General features: G+C 41.2%; 1 protein-coding gene and 1 long non-coding RNA gene across 2 annotated transcripts in view; both read right to left on the reverse strand.

Moving 5' to 3' along the window:
* Positions 1-10,354: 10,354 nt before the first annotated feature.
* Positions 10,355-22,093, reverse strand: part of SDHAF3 (succinate dehydrogenase complex assembly factor 3) — a 35,267-nt gene continuing 23,528 nt past the window's right edge. The window contains exon 2 of the mRNA XM_054191774.1: positions 10,355-11,699. Within this exon, the coding sequence (XP_054047749.1) occupies positions 11,496-11,699 (204 nt within the window). The 3' untranslated portion in view covers positions 10,355-11,495. The remainder of the gene's footprint in view (positions 11,700-22,093) is intronic.
* On the reverse strand, positions 11,746-18,404 carry LOC128905548 (uncharacterized). Its single transcript, XR_008464900.1, has 3 exons — positions 17,978-18,404; positions 16,175-16,316; positions 11,746-12,279 (listed from the first exon to the last, which is right to left on the reverse strand). It is a non-coding gene; the product is annotated as an uncharacterized LOC128905548 (long non-coding RNA).

A 22,093-nucleotide genomic window follows, 5' to 3' on the forward strand; every position in this document is an offset into this window, starting at 1 on the left:
CCCCTCCAGATGATGGGTTGGCATCTAATCTGGATAGTTGTATCAGAAACTGGCTAAACTTGGCTATTTGAGACTTTGTACAAGTACCTGATTTATTTTCAGTTTGCATAAAAATATTTTAAAAACCTCCAAACCCAGCAAATGTACCTGTGGGAAGAGCTTGGTCTTCTTCCAACTGAGGAGCACATGCATCTTTGGCTCTTGAGGGCAGTTTTGACCGGAAGATCACCAACCGCAGCATCCCCGCGAGGTCCCCTGGGATATCGCCTCAAAAGGGAGGCAGCTCACCCCCCACCTCACAGACCGCCATGGGGGTGGCTGGGGCTGCAGCTGGCATCTCCCCCAAAGCCAGCTCTGCCCCACAGCTGTGTCCGGGGAGCAGGGCATGGCCGGGCTGAGCAGCAAGGAGGAGACTGACCCGCCGCCACCTCCTTTTCTTGTGGGATGGGGGCTGCCAGGGCAGTGCCAGGGGCTGCTGGCACAATGACTTTCAAGGAAGAAAACTAACGCCCAGAGGAAGGACTAAAAATCTCCATGGAAAAGGAAAAATTTCATTTAAAGCCTTTCTGTCTTACATCCCTTGGAGTCCTGTCCTGCAGCGAAAAGAGAAAATCATGGCTATATTGAACACAATTTCATAGCTCAGTTCTGCTTTTGATGAACACTCATTCCTGTTTTGTTTTCTGCACCAATGTTTATGTGTGTGCCCAGGGAATGGGAAGGTTCCCTTTAACCAAATGAAATACTGTTCCTGCCTCTGGACAGACATTACGGATCCATGCAATTTCTATCTTCCAGCAGGGGAGGCTGAGACTCTGAATTTATTTGTCTATGGATTTGGGGTTTTTTTCTACTCTGGCTGCATGAGGGTGCATGAGTGATGCTGCTGCTCGGCCACAATCTGTCTCTGCTTTGACTGGAATTCCAGGCACAAGTGGTACCAGCCTGGTGGACCCAGTGAACTTTGCCACCTTCTCCCCTGAATCCGGGATTTATCGGAGGAACGGTGCTTGCCCATGTCCTGGATTCCAGCTAGTCGATGACGCTGATGGTTGCAAATCTTATTTCTACAGCGCTGATGGGTTCCTTTTCCGTAGATTACAAAGGGCATTTTTATCATCCGAATTGCATGAGTCAGCAATACAACTCACTAGAATATAGTACCTCTATAAATATTTCATAGAAAGATGCCAAGTACTATAAATTGTCTCATACAGCCACTCCCGAACGCCACTGGAGCACGGTGCACAGCAGAGGCATTGCAAAGCCTGTGGTCCGAAGCCTAGAGGAGGAGCTGCCCGTCCCTCCCATCTGTTGGCAAGGGGAAGAAAATACACTTAAAACCTTTCTCAGACAAAGTATTCACCAGCACACCACCCTCTGTGACAGCTCTGAATTGTCATGGCACACAATCTGGGCAGAATGTCATGGAAAGATTAGGAAAAAAACCTTAATAATTATGGCAGAGACTATGAGCCTAGTGATGAGCCCCATTCCTGGGGCTCGGGAAGCCTTCTCCTCCATGCTGAAGGAGGCTGACCAGGGACGGCATGGGGCAGGGGAGCGGTGTGTGCCCAGAGAGCAGCTGTACCAGGTGCCTCTTAACACCCTTTACAACCTCTTATATCTGTTTATCCCTCTTATATCTGTACATCGCTCTCCAAGGGCAATCTCGGTGCCTGCCCCCTCTCCCCCTGCTGAGCAGATATGCTTTTTACGCAGCAGATGTTGGTACTTGCTCTGAGGTAAGTAATAGATCTTTCCATTGGCACGAGGAGGGAGAAACGTTTCTAAAAAAAAAATAGAATAACCGGCCTGTTTTGGGGCTTATTGCCAATGTTCATTAAAAAGTTTATGTTATGTTTTTTTTAAATGTGGCATTTTAAGGGTATTCTGTTTAAAAAGTTGGTGCTACGGGCCTTATGTGGTGCCCTGAGGCTGAAAAAACCAGCCTGGAAATGCTCTGATCTCTGATGTGTGAATGCCGGAGGGGAGGCAGCGATAGCACATGGGCTCCTGAGTTGATGGACAAACAGTTCACAGGAACCCAACATCTGAGCAGCCTGTCCACAGCAGAAACTTCGAGTAATTTCCAGAAAGGCTCACCGGCAGTCCAGGACAGAGAAAAGGTACAAAGTTTCCTTTCTAATCCCCTCTGTGGCATGGTAAAAATAAGTCAGAAAGGCAACACGGATCCCTTGGAGAGATGCTGGAGGCCCCTGCTCGTCTTGACAGAGAGGACCTTTTGTGCGGATCCCGGTGCACTGAGTCACGAGTTTTCTGAAGCTTCAGACATTGCTGTAAAATTGCATCAATTTTAATAATCTTAACCAGGTTTGCAAACCTTAAGCAGGTTTGCTTATCTGCAAAGGGGCAGAGGAAAGGACTCTGTTTCTAGTCTAGTCTTTCAGTTTTTTCAGCTGAAAAGCAAATAGTTCTGAAAAGCAAATAGAAATGCCACCTTGGGACTGGAATAACCGTAGTCAGAACAAACACAGTTGGGACTGCGTTTGGTTTGATGCAATTTTCGGTTTCTTCCATTTTTTTCCCCCTGAGCAAAAGGTAGGGGTTAGCTGTGGGCACACCACCGCAGGCAGGAGGTGCTTCGCTGGTGTGTTGCATGGGGAAGACGCAAACCCTTTGCAGTCCAAACCTCAGCCCCCTGCAGGCAATGGGCAGATCCCTGCAGGATAACATTAGGATTTCCCTCAGCGGCTTTCTGTGCCATGACGGAAGTGTCCTTTCTTGCCATGCAGAGGATGGAGGTGGCTGCCCCGAGCCCCCTGAAGCTGGTCACACTGGCTGGGGAGGTACCAGGAGTGGGGACCGCGGGAAATGGCCCTGGGGATGGGTCACCCTTTCCCATATGGGGACACTCCCCGGCTCCCACCAGCACCAGCACTCTTTTGGGCCCCGGAGGATGCTGCAAGGGTGTGCCATCCAGTGAAACCTGATTTAGAAAGAAGCCAAATGAAAGCCTGAGAGTGGGGTTTAGCTTTTAATCACGGCTACGCATCACGCCTCGCGTTCCCAAAGCATCTGTGCTACAGCCATACGCCATTAATCATCACAGCTATTGGATCGCAGCAATCGAATCCCACAGGTAGCACTGATATTTCATGTTTATAGCTCTCCCCAGCTCCCTTTAGGCAGGGAACAAAGTTTTGCTCTTACAAATGACTACACCATAACTAATTACATAGTGATCCGTTTGTTTTAATAGAAGGGGTTATGTGGTAATGATGAGACCCAGAAGCGATCATAAATCACACGTAAGGTTCATGTGACGCATGCACAGAGCTGCCCAGAGATCTTGCTACATATATTATGTTCAAGAGTAAGCAATAACATTATTCATTTTCTAAGCCTTTTTTTTTTTTTTTCTGGAGTATAGCCTAGGCATTTTCAGATTTCTAACAGTTTAGGTACTTGTAGGAACTTTTTTGTAGTGGTCTTAAGAACCCTTACCATTAGTTTTTGTAACTATTCCTGAACTTGTAAAGAAATTGCTACAATTTTTAACTTACCAAGTAATTCTTATGGTAATAAAAAGCTGAATTAAGCAGAGTGAAATATGAAGAACAGCAAAGCTGGTCATCTGGGATCCCATACCAGAGGGTAATTTCAACTTTGTAGAATTAAACAAAATCACCACCACCACCCCAACTTTATAGGAATAACCAAGGAAACAAGCTGGGGCAAGATAAAGTTACTTACGTGGAAATTCATGCCACAGCTTAACTATCACAATGCACAGAAAGTTAGCAAAGCAAATCCTGCAAAGTTTGGGATTTGCTCTGAGAAGCCCCTTTGACTCCTCGGTCACTGTGAGCTAAAGATTTGTCGCAGGTAAGAGCAGCAGAGACAGCAGCTCCAGCCTGCGTGTGTGACCTGCTCTGCCCGGATCGCGCCACAGAGGAAAAGCACCGTACGTCACAGCAAGACAGAAGAACAACTGACTTTGAGATAGTATCAATGTCTTAACTTGCACTCGGCATTTGAAGACACTCGGGGGTTTGAAGGACCTGCTGCACATCTCCCACCTCCCTCTTCCAGTTCTCTAGATGTTTTCTCAGGAGCTGCTTTACTCTCCTTTCATTGAAAATTGATTTTTACATGGACTTTCGGAGCACATCCAGTTTTTGAGATGGGGGGAATTATATTGTGGCCTATAAACTTGTTGAATATTGGTTTCAAAATAACTACCTACATTGTAGGGTGTCAATAACATCTAAATAGCTTTTATGGGATTGCCTCTAACTCCAAGTACACCCTTGGCATACCAGGTCGATATTCCTTCCTTGCTTTGTCTCGCTGTATAGCTTTTAGTGAGCTTTTATTGTGATACCTAGTAAAATCACTACCACAGTTAGGGATTAGGAATCAAACTAGTAAATTCCTATAACATGTCCCCTGGCATCTCACTTCTGTTTGTTTTTTTTGATTCTGAAAGCCAATTAGACAGGCTTTGAATCACTGCCAGTCAGCAGAGAGGTTCTTACACCCTCAGCCGGGCTGCTTTTAATGCAAGGAGGCTATAGAAGATGTTTACGAACAGCCAGGAGGGGACCTCTTGCTTTGGGAGCCAGCTGTGGCTTTGCAGAGCCAAATGTGAACAGAGAAGAAAAGAAAATGGAGAAGCCGATTCCATCTGATTTATTTGTGCTGGAGCATCTCCATTGGGTGGGCTGCTGTTTCTGGACTAACACACACATCCCTGTGGGAAAGCACAGGGATTCATGTATGTCCCGCATCATGACAACCAGAAGAGGCTGCTGATGGATCCAAATGGTTTGGGATGGGGCTGTGCAGCTGCTGCCTTTGCTTCTTCAGCACGGGACTTCAATGCTCATAAACCAAAAGGGGTATTGCTCCACGACCCTCTGAAACCTGTTTGACCGCTGTGTTAGGGATGCCTTGTGCCTCCGCTCCAGGGCTTAAATCCTGTGACATCAAAATAGCTGTAGTCTGGCAGAGTCTCACTTTTTGGTGTGGATATGGTTTGTTTTTTTTTAAAGGGCAACCTATTATGCCTAAGAAGTGTCATTTTTTGATGTTTCAGAGCTACTTTCAAAACTGTGCCTAAGGAAATACTGCAATAATCTATTTATTGTAGCAATGTGACCAGACACGCTTCATGCTTTGATCTGCAATGGAGCAGGGTACAGACCTCATGCAGTGTCATCACACCATTACTGATCATGTGCCCACAAGGAACAGGTATGTCTTTGTGCCTCACTGCACTGCCGTGCAGTTCCTGCAGCGGGTTTTGCCTCAGGCAGTGGACTAGCAAGGGAAGGCCTCATCCACAACCATTTAGGAGAAGGTAAACTCCCTGAATCCATATCCCTCTTGTCCAAAAACAGAGATTATAGAGAAAATGTGGGTAGGTCTTATTGTTAGAAAGCATCATGCTGTTCTCTGAGCATCAGACTGTGACCAGTGCACGCGCTGAGGGGCTGGAGCAGTGGCTCTGGACGGGGAACACTGGATCCTCCAAAGGACATGCAACAGGTGGTTGCCCTTGTGTCCACTAAGGCCCTGGCTCCTTCTCTAGCCTCTTCCTAATTCCTTCTCTGCAAAAAGAGACTGTCTTACCACAAAGACTTTTTTTTTTTTCTTTTCCCGTCAACATTGTTTTCCTTTGTGATACTGCTGAGAGGTCACTCGAGTTGTCATCTCATGTACCAAAAAATCATGTCAGTGATTTTTTGTGTTCTTTTGTTGGGGGAGGGTGTAAGATGAAGGAGACGGGAAACAGAACAAGTCATTACTACATAAACTCCAGTCTCCATAGCAACAATGAGAAGAGTTTTCCTTCCTCAATTTTACAATTCCAAACCTATAGTCTCACCTGAGGCTTGGGTGAGCAGCGAGAGGTTAAAACATTTCCTACCTTACTTGCTCATTGCGGAGGGGAAGTACAAGGAGGGAATCCCTCTGCGAGCAAGAAACGTGAACTGTGATCAGCTGAATTAGCCTGCAGCTCCTTATTGCCTCTCCACAGCACCCAAAAAGGGACAATTCAGGCTCTTTCTGTTTGGGTTCCTCACCGATTCCCAATGTGGGTGATATTCAGGATGATACTCATCCTATTTTTGATGTGGGTTTTTCGTAGAAGGGAAGAGCGTGGCCCGTTCCCATTGCTCTGGCAGACCTTCTGTGCTATAGATTCTGTACATTATTCCACCACTGTAAAGCTCAGTGATATCCTCCCTCTGGTACAACCCCAACAGAGTACTGCCAGCTTACTTTCCTCTACATATTTTACTGGTTTTGCTGTTAATCTCTCAGGATAAACATAACCACTATTTTGGATTCTGTACTAGTTGGTTTTCCAGTCAAAACCAGAAATAGGGACCTTTGGGGAAAAAATGGTAAATATGTTAGCTCACTTAACAAATGATTTAAATTTCACTTCATCCCTCAAGGAGCATAATTGGCATAAACCAGCAGGCTCATCTGTGCTGGAAATGGTGTTGCAAATGGTGGGATATCAACAAACTACTTATTAAGGGCTTTGTAGCAGTCATACACACTTGTCTGGATGTTCCTCAGCATTTATAACAAGTTGACAGACATTCAGTAACTAAAGGTCATTTTATTAAATATGGGATTCTTGTTTTATAGTCTCAAGTACTAGCTTTGAAATTTTTAGAGAGCAGATTAAACACTGAACTCCCCCGACACAAGGATCCGTTGCGCAGCACCATGTATCACATAAACGGGCTTGTTGAAACACCTGACATGTACTCACGACACACACTGCTACAAGCGGCAAAACCACTCAGTTCTTAGTCATTTATACGTTCAATTTATACATTGACTTCTCGCTCTCAGTTTCAATGAATGAAGAATACTTTGTGCGAATGAAGAATATAATGGTTGCATCCAAATAAAATTTAATTCTCTGATCTTCACGTGCCTTAATCAGTAGACACAAACCACTGGAAAAGCTGGGAGGACTCAGTACTGTCGAGCCTGTTCCCAGGGCAGAGCCGTGGCCACTGAAACCGCTGAAAACGTTCCTGCCGAAGCCAGTGCTTTTGCAGCAGGTATGTAACCTCCATGAACAGCAGCACATCATTTACAATGCCATTATTGTCACTTCTAACACCAGCCATTCCATTCGCATCAGTCTTTACAGTGAACTTCCTGCTGTGGTTCAAAGGGGAGGATTCCCCAGTAGCACCACTCCTCACGGTGAGGCTCTTGGGTACCAAACGCTGGCAGGTGCAACCAAGGCTGGTCCAGCATCGGGACATGGATGGGTAGGAGGAGGTGGTCAGGCAGTTCTTATTATCCAACAAGCCCTGCAAAACCTCTGTGGCTGCACCTATACCCTCCAGCAGGAACAATTTACCTTGAAACCCTTTCCAAGAGGTCTGAAAATCAACAGTTAAGCAGGACGGCCCGTAGAGACATCTTTTGCCCTAGGATGGGAGATGCCTTTTACAGTGATTCAGCTTTCACCCTTCCTCAAAGGTACGTGGGCCTGCTGTGTTCACGCTTGGAGTAAATCTGTCTGCTGAGAGTCAGCCCTCCCTCTGCTAGTAGTTTGGCTACAGAGAGTAAAAATTAAAATAGATGATAACAGGCAGGGAAAGGCACAGTATTGCTCCTTCATTAATTTTCAATATTTTTACCTAGAAGCCAATGAAAACTTGGCCACTGACTCATCGGTGAATAACCAGCCTCTCATAAATACATATCCAAGACGAAGAAACAGAAAGTCCACTGATGATTCAAAAAGATTAAAGTAAGTCCAAATAGCTGAGAAATGAAACTCCTTCATAAATCCTACCTTCACTATGTTAAATTATTAATTTATTTTTAAGCGAGAAATAGCACATTATAATAGCTCTTGCTGGACAGCCAGTTAAAAAAGCATAAACCCACATGACAGAAACAGTAAAACACTGAAAGAATGACATTTTTAGTTGTTCTTTTTAAGATGTATAGCTTTGTATTTTGTATATCAAAACTGGTAATTTTTAATGAGACAGATTTCTGAAAATTGTTTGCTCGTTGATAAGACTTCAGCTCCTGCCTTTTCCAGTTTCAGCTCCCTCTAACTCCTACCGGCTGCCAGGCGATCACATTAAGTATTACCACAGATGAGGTTTAGCCAAATTAACCAGCAAATTTTATCACTCTCTTTTAGTTCTAGAAGAGCCAAACAGATTTAAGGCCAACAAAATACAAAGGATCTTTCTTAATGGATAAGCTGAATGGAGAGAGGTCTTTTAAGGGTGGCAAGAGCTTTTCAGTGTTTAATTGTACAACAGCAACCCATACCAACACGCACAGAACACAGCTTAAAACTTTGTACTCATTTCTAAAGAGATCATAGCTATTTTTCATTATAAGGTGATTAGTATCTTTTTTTCTAAGCAACTCTTTTGCCATTTGAAGTAGCACACTGCTTGTAGTTTTGAAGTGATTTTGATAGATGCTTTCATTTGCTCATTATCCATCAAACCCTGTGTAAAATTCCCCACAAAAAGTGTCCTATACCTTAAAAAAAAAAAAAAATAAAGACAAAGCATCTTTGTCACCCTACCTTTTAGTGGACAGGATGAGAAGCCCGTTGTCTGCCGTTAACACTTGTAAATCAAAGAATTTCACTCATGCACGGTGGTGTTGGCATTACAAAACTTCTGTGGAGCCACCTGTGCTCATCATTTGTGTAAGCGCTGCTTGGACCAGAGCATGACTTACAATTAGCACCAGCTGCCTGAAAGCCAGCAATCTTTAAAGATGTTTCATTCCTATTGTGGAATTTTGGCTTTAGGAAGAGTTGTTTTAAACAAGAATACAAACATTGTACGAAAGACAAGCTACCATGAAAGAAAAAGTTGTCGGATTTACTAGAAAAGGGGCCATGGATATAAAGATGTTTACCCTCACCTCCATCTCATTTTAGGTCTTATTATAAGTTTAATTTTTTCATACCAAATAGCAATTTTTCATTAGAAATTAATTTAGCATCTAGAAATGTGCATTATCTAGGTATATATACGAGTAGGCAGATGCAAAACAAGTATTCCAACTAGTTTCACTGAATGAACGACGAAGTTTCATTATACATGTTGATAAAAATAACTGTGCTCTAAATTGCAGTATATGAAATCAACTGGAAGCAATTTGGATATTGACTGGAAAGTAGGCACAGGTGTCCTAGCAATTTTACTGTCAAACACTGGTTTTCACATTAAATCTGAGTAGTGACAAAAATTAGTGGTTACTGTACATCTGATGGAAGTGCAACAGAATACATGCCCTAAAACTGGGGAGTTGAACAACATTTCTACAGCCTTCGGAGTTTAAAAAGAAAAAAAAAAAAGATTTAGGTATGTGCCAATGGCAGCATCAGCGACAATTTTCAAGCTTCCTGCATGCCCCCCCCAGTCTGCTCCCCACTTTGATGCTGGGGCAAGACCTCAGTACACAGCAGGCTACAAAGGAGCCACATTCTCTCCAACCATGCCCTTGAAGGGCCAAGAACCAGGACTTGTGAACCTCAGCCCTGCAGCCTCAATCTTCATCTCCACCCTTCTACCTCTGTTTTGGATCAGGCCCTTGAGGCTAAAGGATGTTCCTGCTGCTCAGGCAGCAGAGGTTGCAGCAGAGGAAGACGGAGCAAAGCAACCCTACGTTGCAAAGGAGTCTTGCAATCGATATTTTAATAGAAATGAACAACCTGCAACCCAAAATCCTAGCAAAGAACTGGGAAGAGAGGTAAGGGTTGCTCCCCAAATTGCCCCCAGTCAGGATCCAGGAGAGCAGCTATGGCAAACAGCATGTTGTTACAACTCGAGACAGATGGAAACGTGCTTACTTGTCAAAGCTGTTATCCCCCAAGAGGAAGGAAATTATGTTGTCTTGAACACGCTGTGGGCAACAGACAGGGAAAGGTCCAGAAATAGAAAGCAACTAATAAGATTAGTTTTTGGAATATGAAATGAAAGCTGTCTTTTGCACAGAAAGGGGGTGTTTCTTCTTAGCAGATAAAAAAGTAGGACTTTTTTTAGTCACAATGGTATGAGCATTGCAATAGGCACGCACTGTCCTGATGAAGACTTAACCTATTACCTATAAATTACAGAAGTTTGTTATACAGTATTATCAACAGGATAATTTCTGTGATTGAGGAGTTTACACATTCTGGTCTACATAAAATACTGAATAATATGACATACCGAGCTTTAAAGAACCTTTGAATCCCAACTACAGTACAACCAGCTCGTGAATGTTGGTTTTTTTTAAATTTTCGGTACTAACAGTAATCTGAGTCTAGCTTTGAAAAAAGTGCAGAATTTTCTTCATCAGCCAGTGATTCCTTCAAGGTCCATTTAATGATGAACTAGATCTTTTATTTCAAAGCACATTTCACAATAAAGCTTAAGAAGAAAACGAACTTCCAATTTCAACAGCAATATGTGTTTCTAGTACTGCTCATTTCTTTCCATTGAAGTAAGCCCACTCTAATACCACACTTTTGTTCTTCCTCTACTGAATCTACATCAGAAAACAGATGCTAATTGCATCTTTTCCATTAAGGCAGAGGATGATACACAAACAGAAAGCTGTTTTGCCCTATGGGTGCTAAGATTAAAAAAAATAAAACTCTATTTTTAAAATGTTGATTTACTTTTAGCGAATTCTTGAAGTCTCCACCTTCCATTATGTATCGGGTCTGACTGAGATGGAGTTAATTTTCCCCAGAGCAGCCCTCACAGCGCTGTGCTTTGTATTGGCAGCTGGAAAGGCGTTGGTAACACACCAGTGTTTCGGCTGCTGCTGAGCAGGGCTGGCACAGCATCAAGGCCCTCTCCAAAATCCCCCCTCACCAGTAGGCTGGGAGTGGGCAAGGTTTTGGGAGGGTGACATAGCCGGGACAACTGACCCAAACTGCCAAAGGGATATTCCGTACCATACTGACGTCTGCTGAGCAATAAAAGCTAAGAGAAAGGCGGGGGGGTGCATGCATTCATTATTAAGGAAGTTTGTCTTCCCGAGCAACTGCTACACACACTGAAGCCCGGCCTCCCGGGAAGTGGTTGGACATCGCCTGCTCATGGGAAGTAGAGAATAAATCTTTTGTTTTCCTTCACCTCCATGTGCAACTTTTGCTTTTGCTTTATTAAATTGTCATTATCTTGACCCACAAGGTTTTTTCCACCTTATTTTCTCCCAACCCTGTCCTGCTGAGGTGGAGAATGGTAGAGCGGCTTGGTGGGCACTTGGTATGCAGCCAAGGTCAACACACCACACATTAGGAGAAAAAAATATTGCAATTAACATAAAATTACCATGATTATTCCATTTTAACATTTATTCTTGCATAGAAAGCCAAATAGCCAGAGACATCCGTTTCAGACAAGTTATGACATCAGCAGCACCCATTATTCTACAGAAACCACATTTAAGTGTAACTGGAAAAGGAAGCCTCAAAATGCTTCTGTATGCATTAAAACAATTTTAAAATCCTTTTAGTTATTCTGTTCCGAGTCCTTAGAAATGGTGATTTTTTTATTAGGTTTGGTAGCCTCATCCATCAGTTCCTTCAGCTGCCCAATCTGTTCATCACGGAAGTCATTAAGTTTTTCTTCTGTGAGCTGGATTCCATACACAGTCTTTTCTCTCAAGTTTTGTTTGTCCTCATTAATTTGTTGCTGTATCAGTGCTGCATAGTTCTAATGAGGAAGGAATACAAAGGTCACAAAAACGACAAATGCAGGATTCAGGTCAACCTTTTTTAATGCCATTTTACCGTAATAACATACTCTTACTCAACCTTCTACAACAGTCTATTAACCAACACCAAATGACAAAAAAAAAATACACTTTTTATAAGAAAGAAAAAGTTATTAAGACATTTCTAGTATCTACGGTCAGTTTTAAGTAGATAGTTTAAAATGCATATCATATATGTACAGATTAATTTAATTCTGTCATCTCATGTACTACTACTGAAAACAAAACAAAATTTAATTATAGATCAGATACATCTACATAGTTTTAACTATTAGAACACGTTTTCTATCTACCAGGCTATCAATAGGATTCACTTTGTAAACTTATAAATCTGGAAAAGTATTATTCTTGAAGATATGTGTTAGAAAAAGCGATCTATAATTATACAATGTCCTTAAGCCTTTCTGCCTAACCACTCTCTGCATTTCTGGGAACTAATAAGGTTGTTTGCATCCAGCCCTGGACTGCTCCAAAGGTGGTAGGAATTCAGCAACTGTGAGACTTCTGTCGCTCCATCAGCTTTGGAAGAAATTAGGTATCGAAATTAAAAGTTAGGGGAGAATAAGAAGGACAGATACCTGCACATTGCATACTCATTCCCTGAAGGAAAAAAAAAGGATAACCACTTTTCTGTACTGTTTTGAACATAAGTAAATTTGTTCTGACTTACTTTCAATCCTGTTCTAAGAGAAAGCATTTGGACCACGTTTACTTAAATAACAGCACTTACATCAGTGGACAGGCAAAACGGTCGGTATGTTTTACATCAATACCAGGCTGGGGACCATTATAAAAGCAAAACTTTCTCAAGGGCAGAAATGGAAGTGGCCAACAGGTCAGAGCAGCAATGTGAGCATAGTTGGAAAATTGCATTCTCACCACTTTGGAGCAACCTTTGACCTTTACGACTTCTCTGAACTACACCACTTGAAAGTTTTGCAAATTTAATTCGGCTACCGGTGGTACCGCTGACACGGCTGTGTTCAAAGCCCATCCAGGGGCTCCTGTGCACTCCCCGGCCCCCTCTGCCCAGCGCCTGCCTCGCTGCAGCCGCTCTCAAAGAAGTTGCGATGAGTGAATTTGTCAAAAGCCTCACGGCATGCGTACTCACTGAAGTCACTGAACCTACTCGCATGTTTAAAAGTTAAGCCCACATTCAAGCACTGGGTTGGAAGGGAGTCTGAACTTTTATTGTTCCTACAAGGAACTTAAAAACAAACTCCACAATTAAGAAATCAATTTCAAAGCTTAATTTTTATTTGAAAAAATACAGGTTTCCTTCCTATTTTAGTAAGGCATCCTTTAAAGTATCCTTAAAGTTTCAGTTGCAGCTCTGAATATAGTATGAGAAATTGAACTAAAAAATCCATTCTGAATAAATAAGAATGATGACTGTGTTACGTGATAACATCTTTTTTTTTTTTTTTAAATAAAGGATTAAATACCATGAGTATTCAAAAGCATGGGATTTTGGCAACGAGATATAAGCATTATTTTAATTTCAAATTTTCAGCTGGAAGGAGCCTCATTATGGAATACTGAATTGTTAATCCAATTACCAGCAAAGTTACTAAAGCCACTGCTTCAGCTGTACGTCTAATAATTCCAGAGAAGTAGGCGAGAAGGAAGAATGTTATTCATAAGTACGTGATAAATTTCAAAATGATGTTTACTAACACAAATACACTACATTGTTTATAGACCATGCCAAGTCTCACTAAAGTCAGCAGGATCTTACCAGTCCTGCTGCAAAGCTTAATTCATGGCTATTTAAAGAAAATACATAGATAAAACAAACCCAGCCAACAAAGGCAAGTTTATATTAATACAGACTCTGAACTAAACTGATTCCTCATCTCTTTTAGAGAGATCTGTAGCAACAGAACTTTGCATTAAAGTTACCTAATAAGAAAAATAACGATTTTTATAATACCAAGATTCTTCCCCACATCACCTCTCCCTTTTTTACATTAAATATGCATTCAGGAACAGTGACACTACTGTCAATCCCTGCAGTAACTCTACACCTCAGTGGTATTGCCTTATGGTAGAGTTGGTCCAAGGTTTAGGAGGAACTAAACACAGTTTTTTCCCAATGACTGAACAATAGACAAGAGGAAAAGGGATAATGGGTTAAAAACTCTTCAACTTCGTGATTTACAGAACTTCTCATCAAGGCAGATGGACAAATGCGACCTCTGAAGCAAACTGCAGACCAGCAGCACACTGACATCTTGCGTAACTACTATTCCACCTAATTCTATCTTCAAATTTCTACACAGAACAGTACTGACTCTGGACTCCAAAGAAAGAAATTCTCATTCTACCAAACAAAAACATTCACAGCATATAATTCAGAAATAATAGCGAAAGCAAGCAACGTGAAACTCTCCATGTCTTATCAAGAGACCTGACTAAGTGTACAAACCCCGAGAACCCCTCCGTGAGATGTCCTACCACTGCAGGTTCCTCTATGGGACAAAATACCTCCCCACCGCTGTTGATCAACCACCTGGGAGCAGGTTGGGGCTACTGCTGCAGGCATGGGCTACGGTACCTAAAAATAACTGAAGTCCATTTTAAAGACTAGTTACAATTTTACAAACTTTGTTAACTAGAAGATCATCTTTCCCCAAAATATCAAATTAATTACTGGTAAAGAGTCTGCAATATTTTTTATTCTTTTTTAATCAAGTCATCACCTTTCACAAAGCATCAGCTTTAGAGAATTAAGATCTCAGAGCAGTGGTCCTCAACAAAGCCACAACACCCACTCTCACGGATGCCCCCCATCCAGACAACACAGCGATGGACTGTATTTCCCCACTCCTTGATGCCAGGTGTTCCACTTTACAGCATTCCGTGCTCCCATCTGGACATGTCACCACTGGCTCTTTCTCCCCTCACTCATTTTCTAGCTGAACAAATGTTTTGTACATGCCAGAAAGCCTCAATAGTTGTGGGTTCACATCGATTTGTAGCGTGAACAAAAATTCAAAATTGGAGCCTGAAAACATGCTGGGTTTTGGCTGGCTCATGACAGAAAATTGAACTTTCTCACCTCGTTTTACCAAAAGGCAGTGATGCACCAAAGAAAACATGTTTCAGCCTTTACGAAAGCGCTGGGAAAAGACCAAATATATGGCATATCCCATTTTCTCCGCCTGTGATGCCAGATGAGGAATGAACAAAGCCTGGGGTATTTAAATGTTTAACACATTACTGTTCCCTCAAAAATTCATACTGTTATTCCATGATCAGTGATTTGTGGAAAGGTACTACATAATTTGCTGGTACATAGTTCTGTAATGTAAGATTCTATACAGAAAATGCACCATTTTGCTAACTGCACACGAAATTTAATATGTTGAACTCCAAAGTTCAGTAATAGGTTAAAAAGCATAATGGGGGGGGGGGGGGAAACACCACCCAAACAACCAAACAAAACAAGTTAACATTTGTTCTTTCAATAATATACCTCTGGCCATGAAATATGATGATCAAAGTCCCTCTCAGGCAATAAGGAGGAGCAGCATGTTTGCGTGTGCTCTAGTTTGCAGTAGAACTTAACAGACACAGAATTTAACTATTTATGACTGCCATCTTCCCTACCAGCAGAACGTTTCAGTTCAAACCCCCATCTTAGCTTTCCCAAACAAGGAAAATTACTTTGCTTCTGCCTTTCATTTTATTTTACATATAACTACATCTTCCAAATGTAACAAAACTCCTTTTTCAGTCATGACACAAATCCCTGGTGGATATTTCAAGGGCATCTTATTCCAATTACGGTTCGCATTCTGCTCACAGAAACCAGCAACAGGGGACACGAAACGGGAGACAAGCAAACCTGCACCCTCGCAGAGCCAGGCTCAGCATACACACGGCTGGCAGAGGCACACAGGCGCTCTCCTGCCTTGCATGGATGGTCAAGTGTGACAGGTCAGGCAGGGACAACCTCTGCACCTCTGGGGTTTTTTTGGGTTGGTTGGTTGGCTCTTTGCAAGTAGCTCTTCGTGCAATGATCCACTGCCTGCCCCAGCTGTACATTTTCTAGGCACCCACATGAAAAAAAAAACCAAACAAAACCCAAACCACCAGCTGAATGGTAAAAGTCTTTGCCCCCTTGTATACGACTACCACAAAAAGCAAAGAGGATCAGAATCAAGCCCAAGTCAAGACAACCTCTCCTGAGCATTTACTGTCAAAAGATGGCAGATTTATCCTGTATTCAATCCCAGCATGCTGGCCATTCAAATCACAGACACCCTCAGAGTCCCGCTCCTCCCAGCATCCGTCCCAGTCCAAAAGGAGGTGCAGACTGGCCAGGTCCCTGCATTGCCACCTGTACGTGCAACCACAGAGACACGCCAAAACTCCCCGTATCGTCAGTGCAGAGAGGCAGATGCCTCACCTGAATGCCCTGACGAACGCCTTAGACGTGCTGGTTCTGCCCACAGGTCACGTTAGCATCTACAGCACACAAGCCAAATCTACCCAACAGGCTCTCTTAAAATCCTATGACATGATTAAATACTTGAACCTCTAAGTGAATCCTACAAAAAAAAAAAAAAAAAGTGAGTATTTGCTGTAATCAATAGCCACAGGGTTTTTTTATTTAAATTCATTAACTGAAGCAAAATACACGGTTTTCTTCTACTCTCTGATTCATAAGCATTCACAGAATGCACAAATTCATCAAAAGGGCAAGGGGATGGGTGACATTTGAGGTTTTAAATACCACACATTACAGAAAGGGTGTAAGCTTTGTTGTTTTCCAAGTTAAGAAAGGAGTAAATGCAAAAAAAAAAAAAGCAAAAGCCACACAACCAAAAGCCCCACTCCCTCTTTGCCAGATATATAGACTCCTACCTGGTCCAGTGCATGCTGACAGACATTTATCTCAGATGCAAATACAAAATGCTGATAGACATTTATGATTTAACTGTAAGATTAAATGGGTTAAGAGCTCATTTGCCCATTTTCACTGGGAAGAACAGTAATCATCATTTCTATTTAATCTGGCATCCTCCTCAACATGTACAATGCTACATTTTGGACAATTGCTCAAAAAAAATCTAAGATTCATTTAGATAGAAAAAGTCAGCATACATATGTCTGTTCACAGTAACTACCTGTATGATTCGCTTGCTTGCTAGATTTTCTCTTAAAAAGAGATCTAAAACGTTAATCTCCCTTAAACAGTTGAAGTATAAGGCCAATGTATTTATCCGTTGCAAAAGACTACCCCCACTTGCAGTCAAATTAATAATACTGATAAACAACAACATTACTGGGGCCAGATCAGAAACAACTACCCTGAGACATGTTAAACAAACAGGGCACAGTCAGGCACTGAAAAACACTATCAAATTATTTTTCCCCAGGGTCACATCAAAAAAACAAGGACAGCCTGACAGGCCACCCTCATCTCCCTGTGGAAGTTAACTTAAAATTGCAGCATTTCAAATTCTTCTGCTGCTACTAGGAGCAAAAATCAAACACATGCTGCGAGGATGGTAGCGCGAAGAAACAACTGTGAACGAACAGCACAGCAAGGAACAACCTGTTCTTGTTATTGTGGAGAGATATGTTGAATTAATTATTTTTCTACAACTGATTTTACTGTATTTTTTACTACAAAACTGGTCGGTCTGTTAAACTAATTGAGTATCATCAAAAGAGGAATTTTTTATAGACGTGATTCTTAAATGGGAGCTATACCTCATGAAATTCCAGAGCATCTTCATATATTTTACCTGAAGCTGTAAGTATAGTTAGAAATGTAGTAACAAACCCAAGAAAATTCTACCACACTTAAGATCAGCTTAATACACAATTTCAGTGGTACTTTCATACACTTGTGTACACATTAAGCTATAACAAGCTATAATTCACCCTACAAGACAACTTAAAATAGCCCACAAGCATTTTTAAAATTGCATAAAATACAATTACTGTAAAATGAATTACCCAATCTGAATAAACACCTATATGAAGTGACACATCCTCTAACAGGAACAATGTATTATCAGACCATTTCAAATCACTTTTGTTTTCGTAAAGGACACACCACAATCATTTTAAAAAAAAAAAAAGTCAATATACTATAAAGGGTGGTGTGTAAGCCTTCCTCCTGCTTTGGAAAATACCCATCAAATGGTATTTGAATGATACCAGGTAATGACATATGGCTGGCATTATCAGAGCTTCTTACATGGAAAATCCAAATAGTAATTGCTGGGAAAAGGGCAACAGGAGGAGGATGGGAATTTTGCTCTGAGGTACCCAGCACACCAGGGAATCTCTGAGGAATAAAGATGTCCAGCTCCTACTGCAAGTCTTGACAGAAGGTGAAAACACAACTTTCTCTTCTGGAATTTACATCACCTAAGCATACATCATATGCGTAACAGCAAACCAGGGCAACTACTAGTGAGAAGAACTCGCATGAACCTTCAGAGTTTTCTTAACATTTACGGGTCCTACAAAAGCTTGAATGATGCAGGACAAGTCGTTACTGCTGGGTGGCTCTGCAAAAAAAAAATTATTAACTGTAGTGTGAGTATGAGAGGGAAATCTCGAAGATTATTCTCTCAACTTTCCGAAAACACTATAGGACTTTATGTGCGACCCTGGAAAACACCAACATCCAGAGATATGAGGCCAAACTTTTCATTCACGGATGCTCCAGCTCTGGTGCAGCAACCAATGCTCGCATTCTGAGGCAACAGTCAGGCCTCTAAAACAGCATCGTGCTCCAGTTAAATAAAGCATGAGAAACAAACTCATCTTCATAAAAATAGGGTTAATCTGTAAAAAAAAAAAAAAAATCAACAAGCTTATTTATCATAGAAATCAGTGGTTTTTCTCATGTTTTCTTGTTCTAGCATCTCCTTCATTACCAATACCATAGCACAGAATCCATCAACAAGATGCTTAATATCTACTAAGAGACAGAGAGTTGTGCAAAGTAACAGTGAGTTTTCTGGTTTCGAAACCAGGGAGATTTTCCCAGCACGGAGATGTTAAAGAAAGCCACAGCACGGCCCTTCAACAGGGTGGTTTGGGCTAAGGTAGCCACAGCTGCAATGTCAGAGACCAGACACGGCGCCTATCTTGATGTATCGCTAAAATAATATTCTAATCCTCCTCGCATTCACACACAAACCTCTGTCACTCAAACTAAACACACTGTAAACTCAAGCTGTTTGGCTTGAGTGAAGCACCACGGTTGCTAACGGATGGGATACCAGCGACTATGCTATAGGCTACAGATGTAATTAGCTGTTCTGTTGCATGATTTATTTATATTTCATGAGAGCAATTTGGTTATAAGTGCCGCTGTTCTGAGATCTGTTTACCACCTTCTGACAGCTCTTAGACATAAAGAATAAGACACCTTAAACAAGCTAAAAAATCTATTTCTTTTTCATTTCAAATTCCAGCCACCCTTGACATTTTCTGTTAGTAACAGAAGAGTTCAGTTAAGCAGACGTTAGGATGTAACATTAAATAGGTACGTTTTACTCAGAGGTTTGCTATGTATAAAAGCATGAACAGTTAAAAAAATGCACTGAGTAGCTTATATGACCAGTCATAAGAACACTAGGTTGAAACTTTAAGCACACATAAGTAAGAGTCGAAAGTGTATCAGAAAGAGTGCCTTATTTTTATTGAAGCTGAAACACTATTATTTTTTTTTTAAGAAAAAAAAAGCATTCTTCTCAGAAATTAAAGGAAAGCACATTTTCATACATATTTCTGAAAAATTCAGACTATGTGAGAAAAAAAAATTTTTTTAAAGCATTTTTTTCTAATTCAGCAACAGTGCAAAATGCATTCCTCCCAGGACAAGACCCCTGTTCTTCCCTTGTGCATCGCTACCTCTTGAGCAGGGGAAAAAAAGTCCCAGAGCGGGGCTAAACCAGAGTAGGCAACTCATGGCCACTGTCCCTGTGCCTCTTCTGATGCGGCCACTACAATGGCACTCCAGAAAGGGAAGGAAAAATGAGGACTGCAGAGCAGCAGATAAACAGAGTCCGTTTAAGCACAAATGGAAAACACGAAAAGTACAAAAATAGTTTGCCACAAGTCAAACTGGCTCCTCAAGCACCCTTCAAGATCACAAATCCGGAGAACCCATCTCACTATGGAATGGAATACACGTCCTATCCCCGAAGAAAAACACTGCAGGTGAAATAAAACCCTCCCTTTTCTAACAAATATATCAAATTGTAATTACGGAGGTGCTCTAAAAGCAAGTTGTGTGAAGAGCAAGCAGCTAGGGTAAGCTATTTTGTATTTCGGTCCATTATTAGACGGAGAGATTTGCAGAGGCCATTTCAAGCCAAGAGAGGATAGCCTAGCACTTGCGATGGGATTGTCCATATCTAAATGCTACACGTCTAAGTGAAGCTAGAGACGCAGGTTGTCTTTGTGCTGAGCGTCAGAGAGAGACACTTCTGTCTTAGACATGACGTGATGACTGAATACAGGGTCCTCCAGAGATGTGAGTCTCATCACTGTGAAAGAAACTACATCTCTCTCTCGCTGGCTGTAGGTGACTGGCTTCAATCAACTTCTTCCTTTCTTACGGTAAAAGGAAAGTTTCAATTAGTTGTTTTGTTTCGCTGTTTTTAATTACGAAAGGCAACAAAAGTACCATTTCTCCTTTAATGAATCTACAATTCCTCCCCTGGAGTTTGTTTTCTCTTTGGGTAACCCTGCTGAAGTCAGACTGAGCAACATCCTGACGTGAAACACATGAAGGGAAAAAAAACCCTGCAGTTCCTTTTTATCCTTAGAAAACTTTGAATTACATGTATTTTAATTTCTGAGGACGAAAGACCATGTCACCATTTCTAATTACAACACAAAGAGGTAAAACAGATTTCTCCAGGACAAAGTCACTGGGTCATAAAAATGGGAACAACCAGAAAACTTCAAAGTTTTCTAAAAGTTGATCTGAAAGGAAAAGTCACAAGAACTTTAACAGTATCATGGTTTTTTCCAGGAGATTCAGGAAGACTGCTAGAATATGCAATTATCAACCAAATTTCAGGGTAGCGATCACAGTAACACAATGATGCACACACTACTACTACACAGAACTGTTACCGTGTAAGGGGTTTGGGTTTTTGGTGACTTGCTTGTTTGCACTTTGGGAGGAGAGAATAAAAAATTGTTCAGCTAAAATGGAGCCAGGTAATACAATTATGTAATACTTAGTAATCAGCACGGAGAATTATTATTTGATCAGGAAGGTATAAATGGACTACTTTTTTTGAACACAGTTTACTAATATTGTTAAACTGGAAGAAATGACATTTATTTAGAGGAATGTGAAAAAAGCTCAAGAACTAACTCAGCTTTGTTTATAGATTAAATAACATGTTATTTTACTGTCCTATTCTCATGTAGGATTTATGAGATCATAATTTGAGGTGAAAGTGGGAAGTTTGTGGCCTGATTGTCAAAGTAACAATATATCAATGCTATGAAGACCAAAATGGATCACATCGGCATTACAGTACATCAGAGTGACTTTACTGTCATTTGTGGAAAAACAAGCTGTGATTAATTATTTCTTTCTGGATGCACAATACTTAGATCAGTATTGTACATCAGGACCAAAATCTAGGTCACTAAAAGCTTTTTGCACCATCTGATAACAACCATAATCTTTAAGATCCTCTCCATTTATGTTAATAAACTTCATCTCAGGCCTTAAATAGAAAGCTTGAGCTCGTTCTAGGGAAGAAGAAAGGAAAAAAGAAATCATAACATACTTGAAGGAAAAACAACATTTAAGAAAGAAATAAAATTACCAACTAAGATCTGAAAAAGAGAGATCAATCTGAAATGTAGATGCACACAGGAAACGGGGCAGGAGGAAGAGATGGGAGGTAGAACAAAAGAGATGGTCACATGAATGGGTTCCAATGGCTCAGCAAGATCCTACGATGGTCCTCTTCCCTGGGACAGGCTGTATCATCCAAAGCGTGAGCTTTCTCCACTGAAAAAAAACTTCTTTTATGAAAGAATGAAAAAAAATATTCTCCTCTGAAGTACATATGAGTATTTGAGGGTCTTTTAAATTGGTACTGGAGACAAAATTCTTGGAAGAGAAATATATTTTTTAAAAAAAGATTAGGACTTAATATAGTTAACAATTTAAGAACAAAACATGAAAAATTATTCAGTCTGGACTTTTATCTGTAAAAACTATCACGAAATTACACTGTTTCTAATACCAAACTCTAAGACTACTGTGACTAGACAAATAAGCTACAGACCAGAAAAGTTAAACTTCTTTCAAGAACGTTGTTTC

Source organism: Rissa tridactyla, chromosome 2 (genome assembly GCF_028500815.1).
Source record: "Rissa tridactyla isolate bRisTri1 chromosome 2, bRisTri1.patW.cur.20221130, whole genome shotgun sequence".
Classification (NCBI taxonomy): domain Eukaryota; kingdom Metazoa; phylum Chordata; class Aves; order Charadriiformes; family Laridae; genus Rissa; species Rissa tridactyla.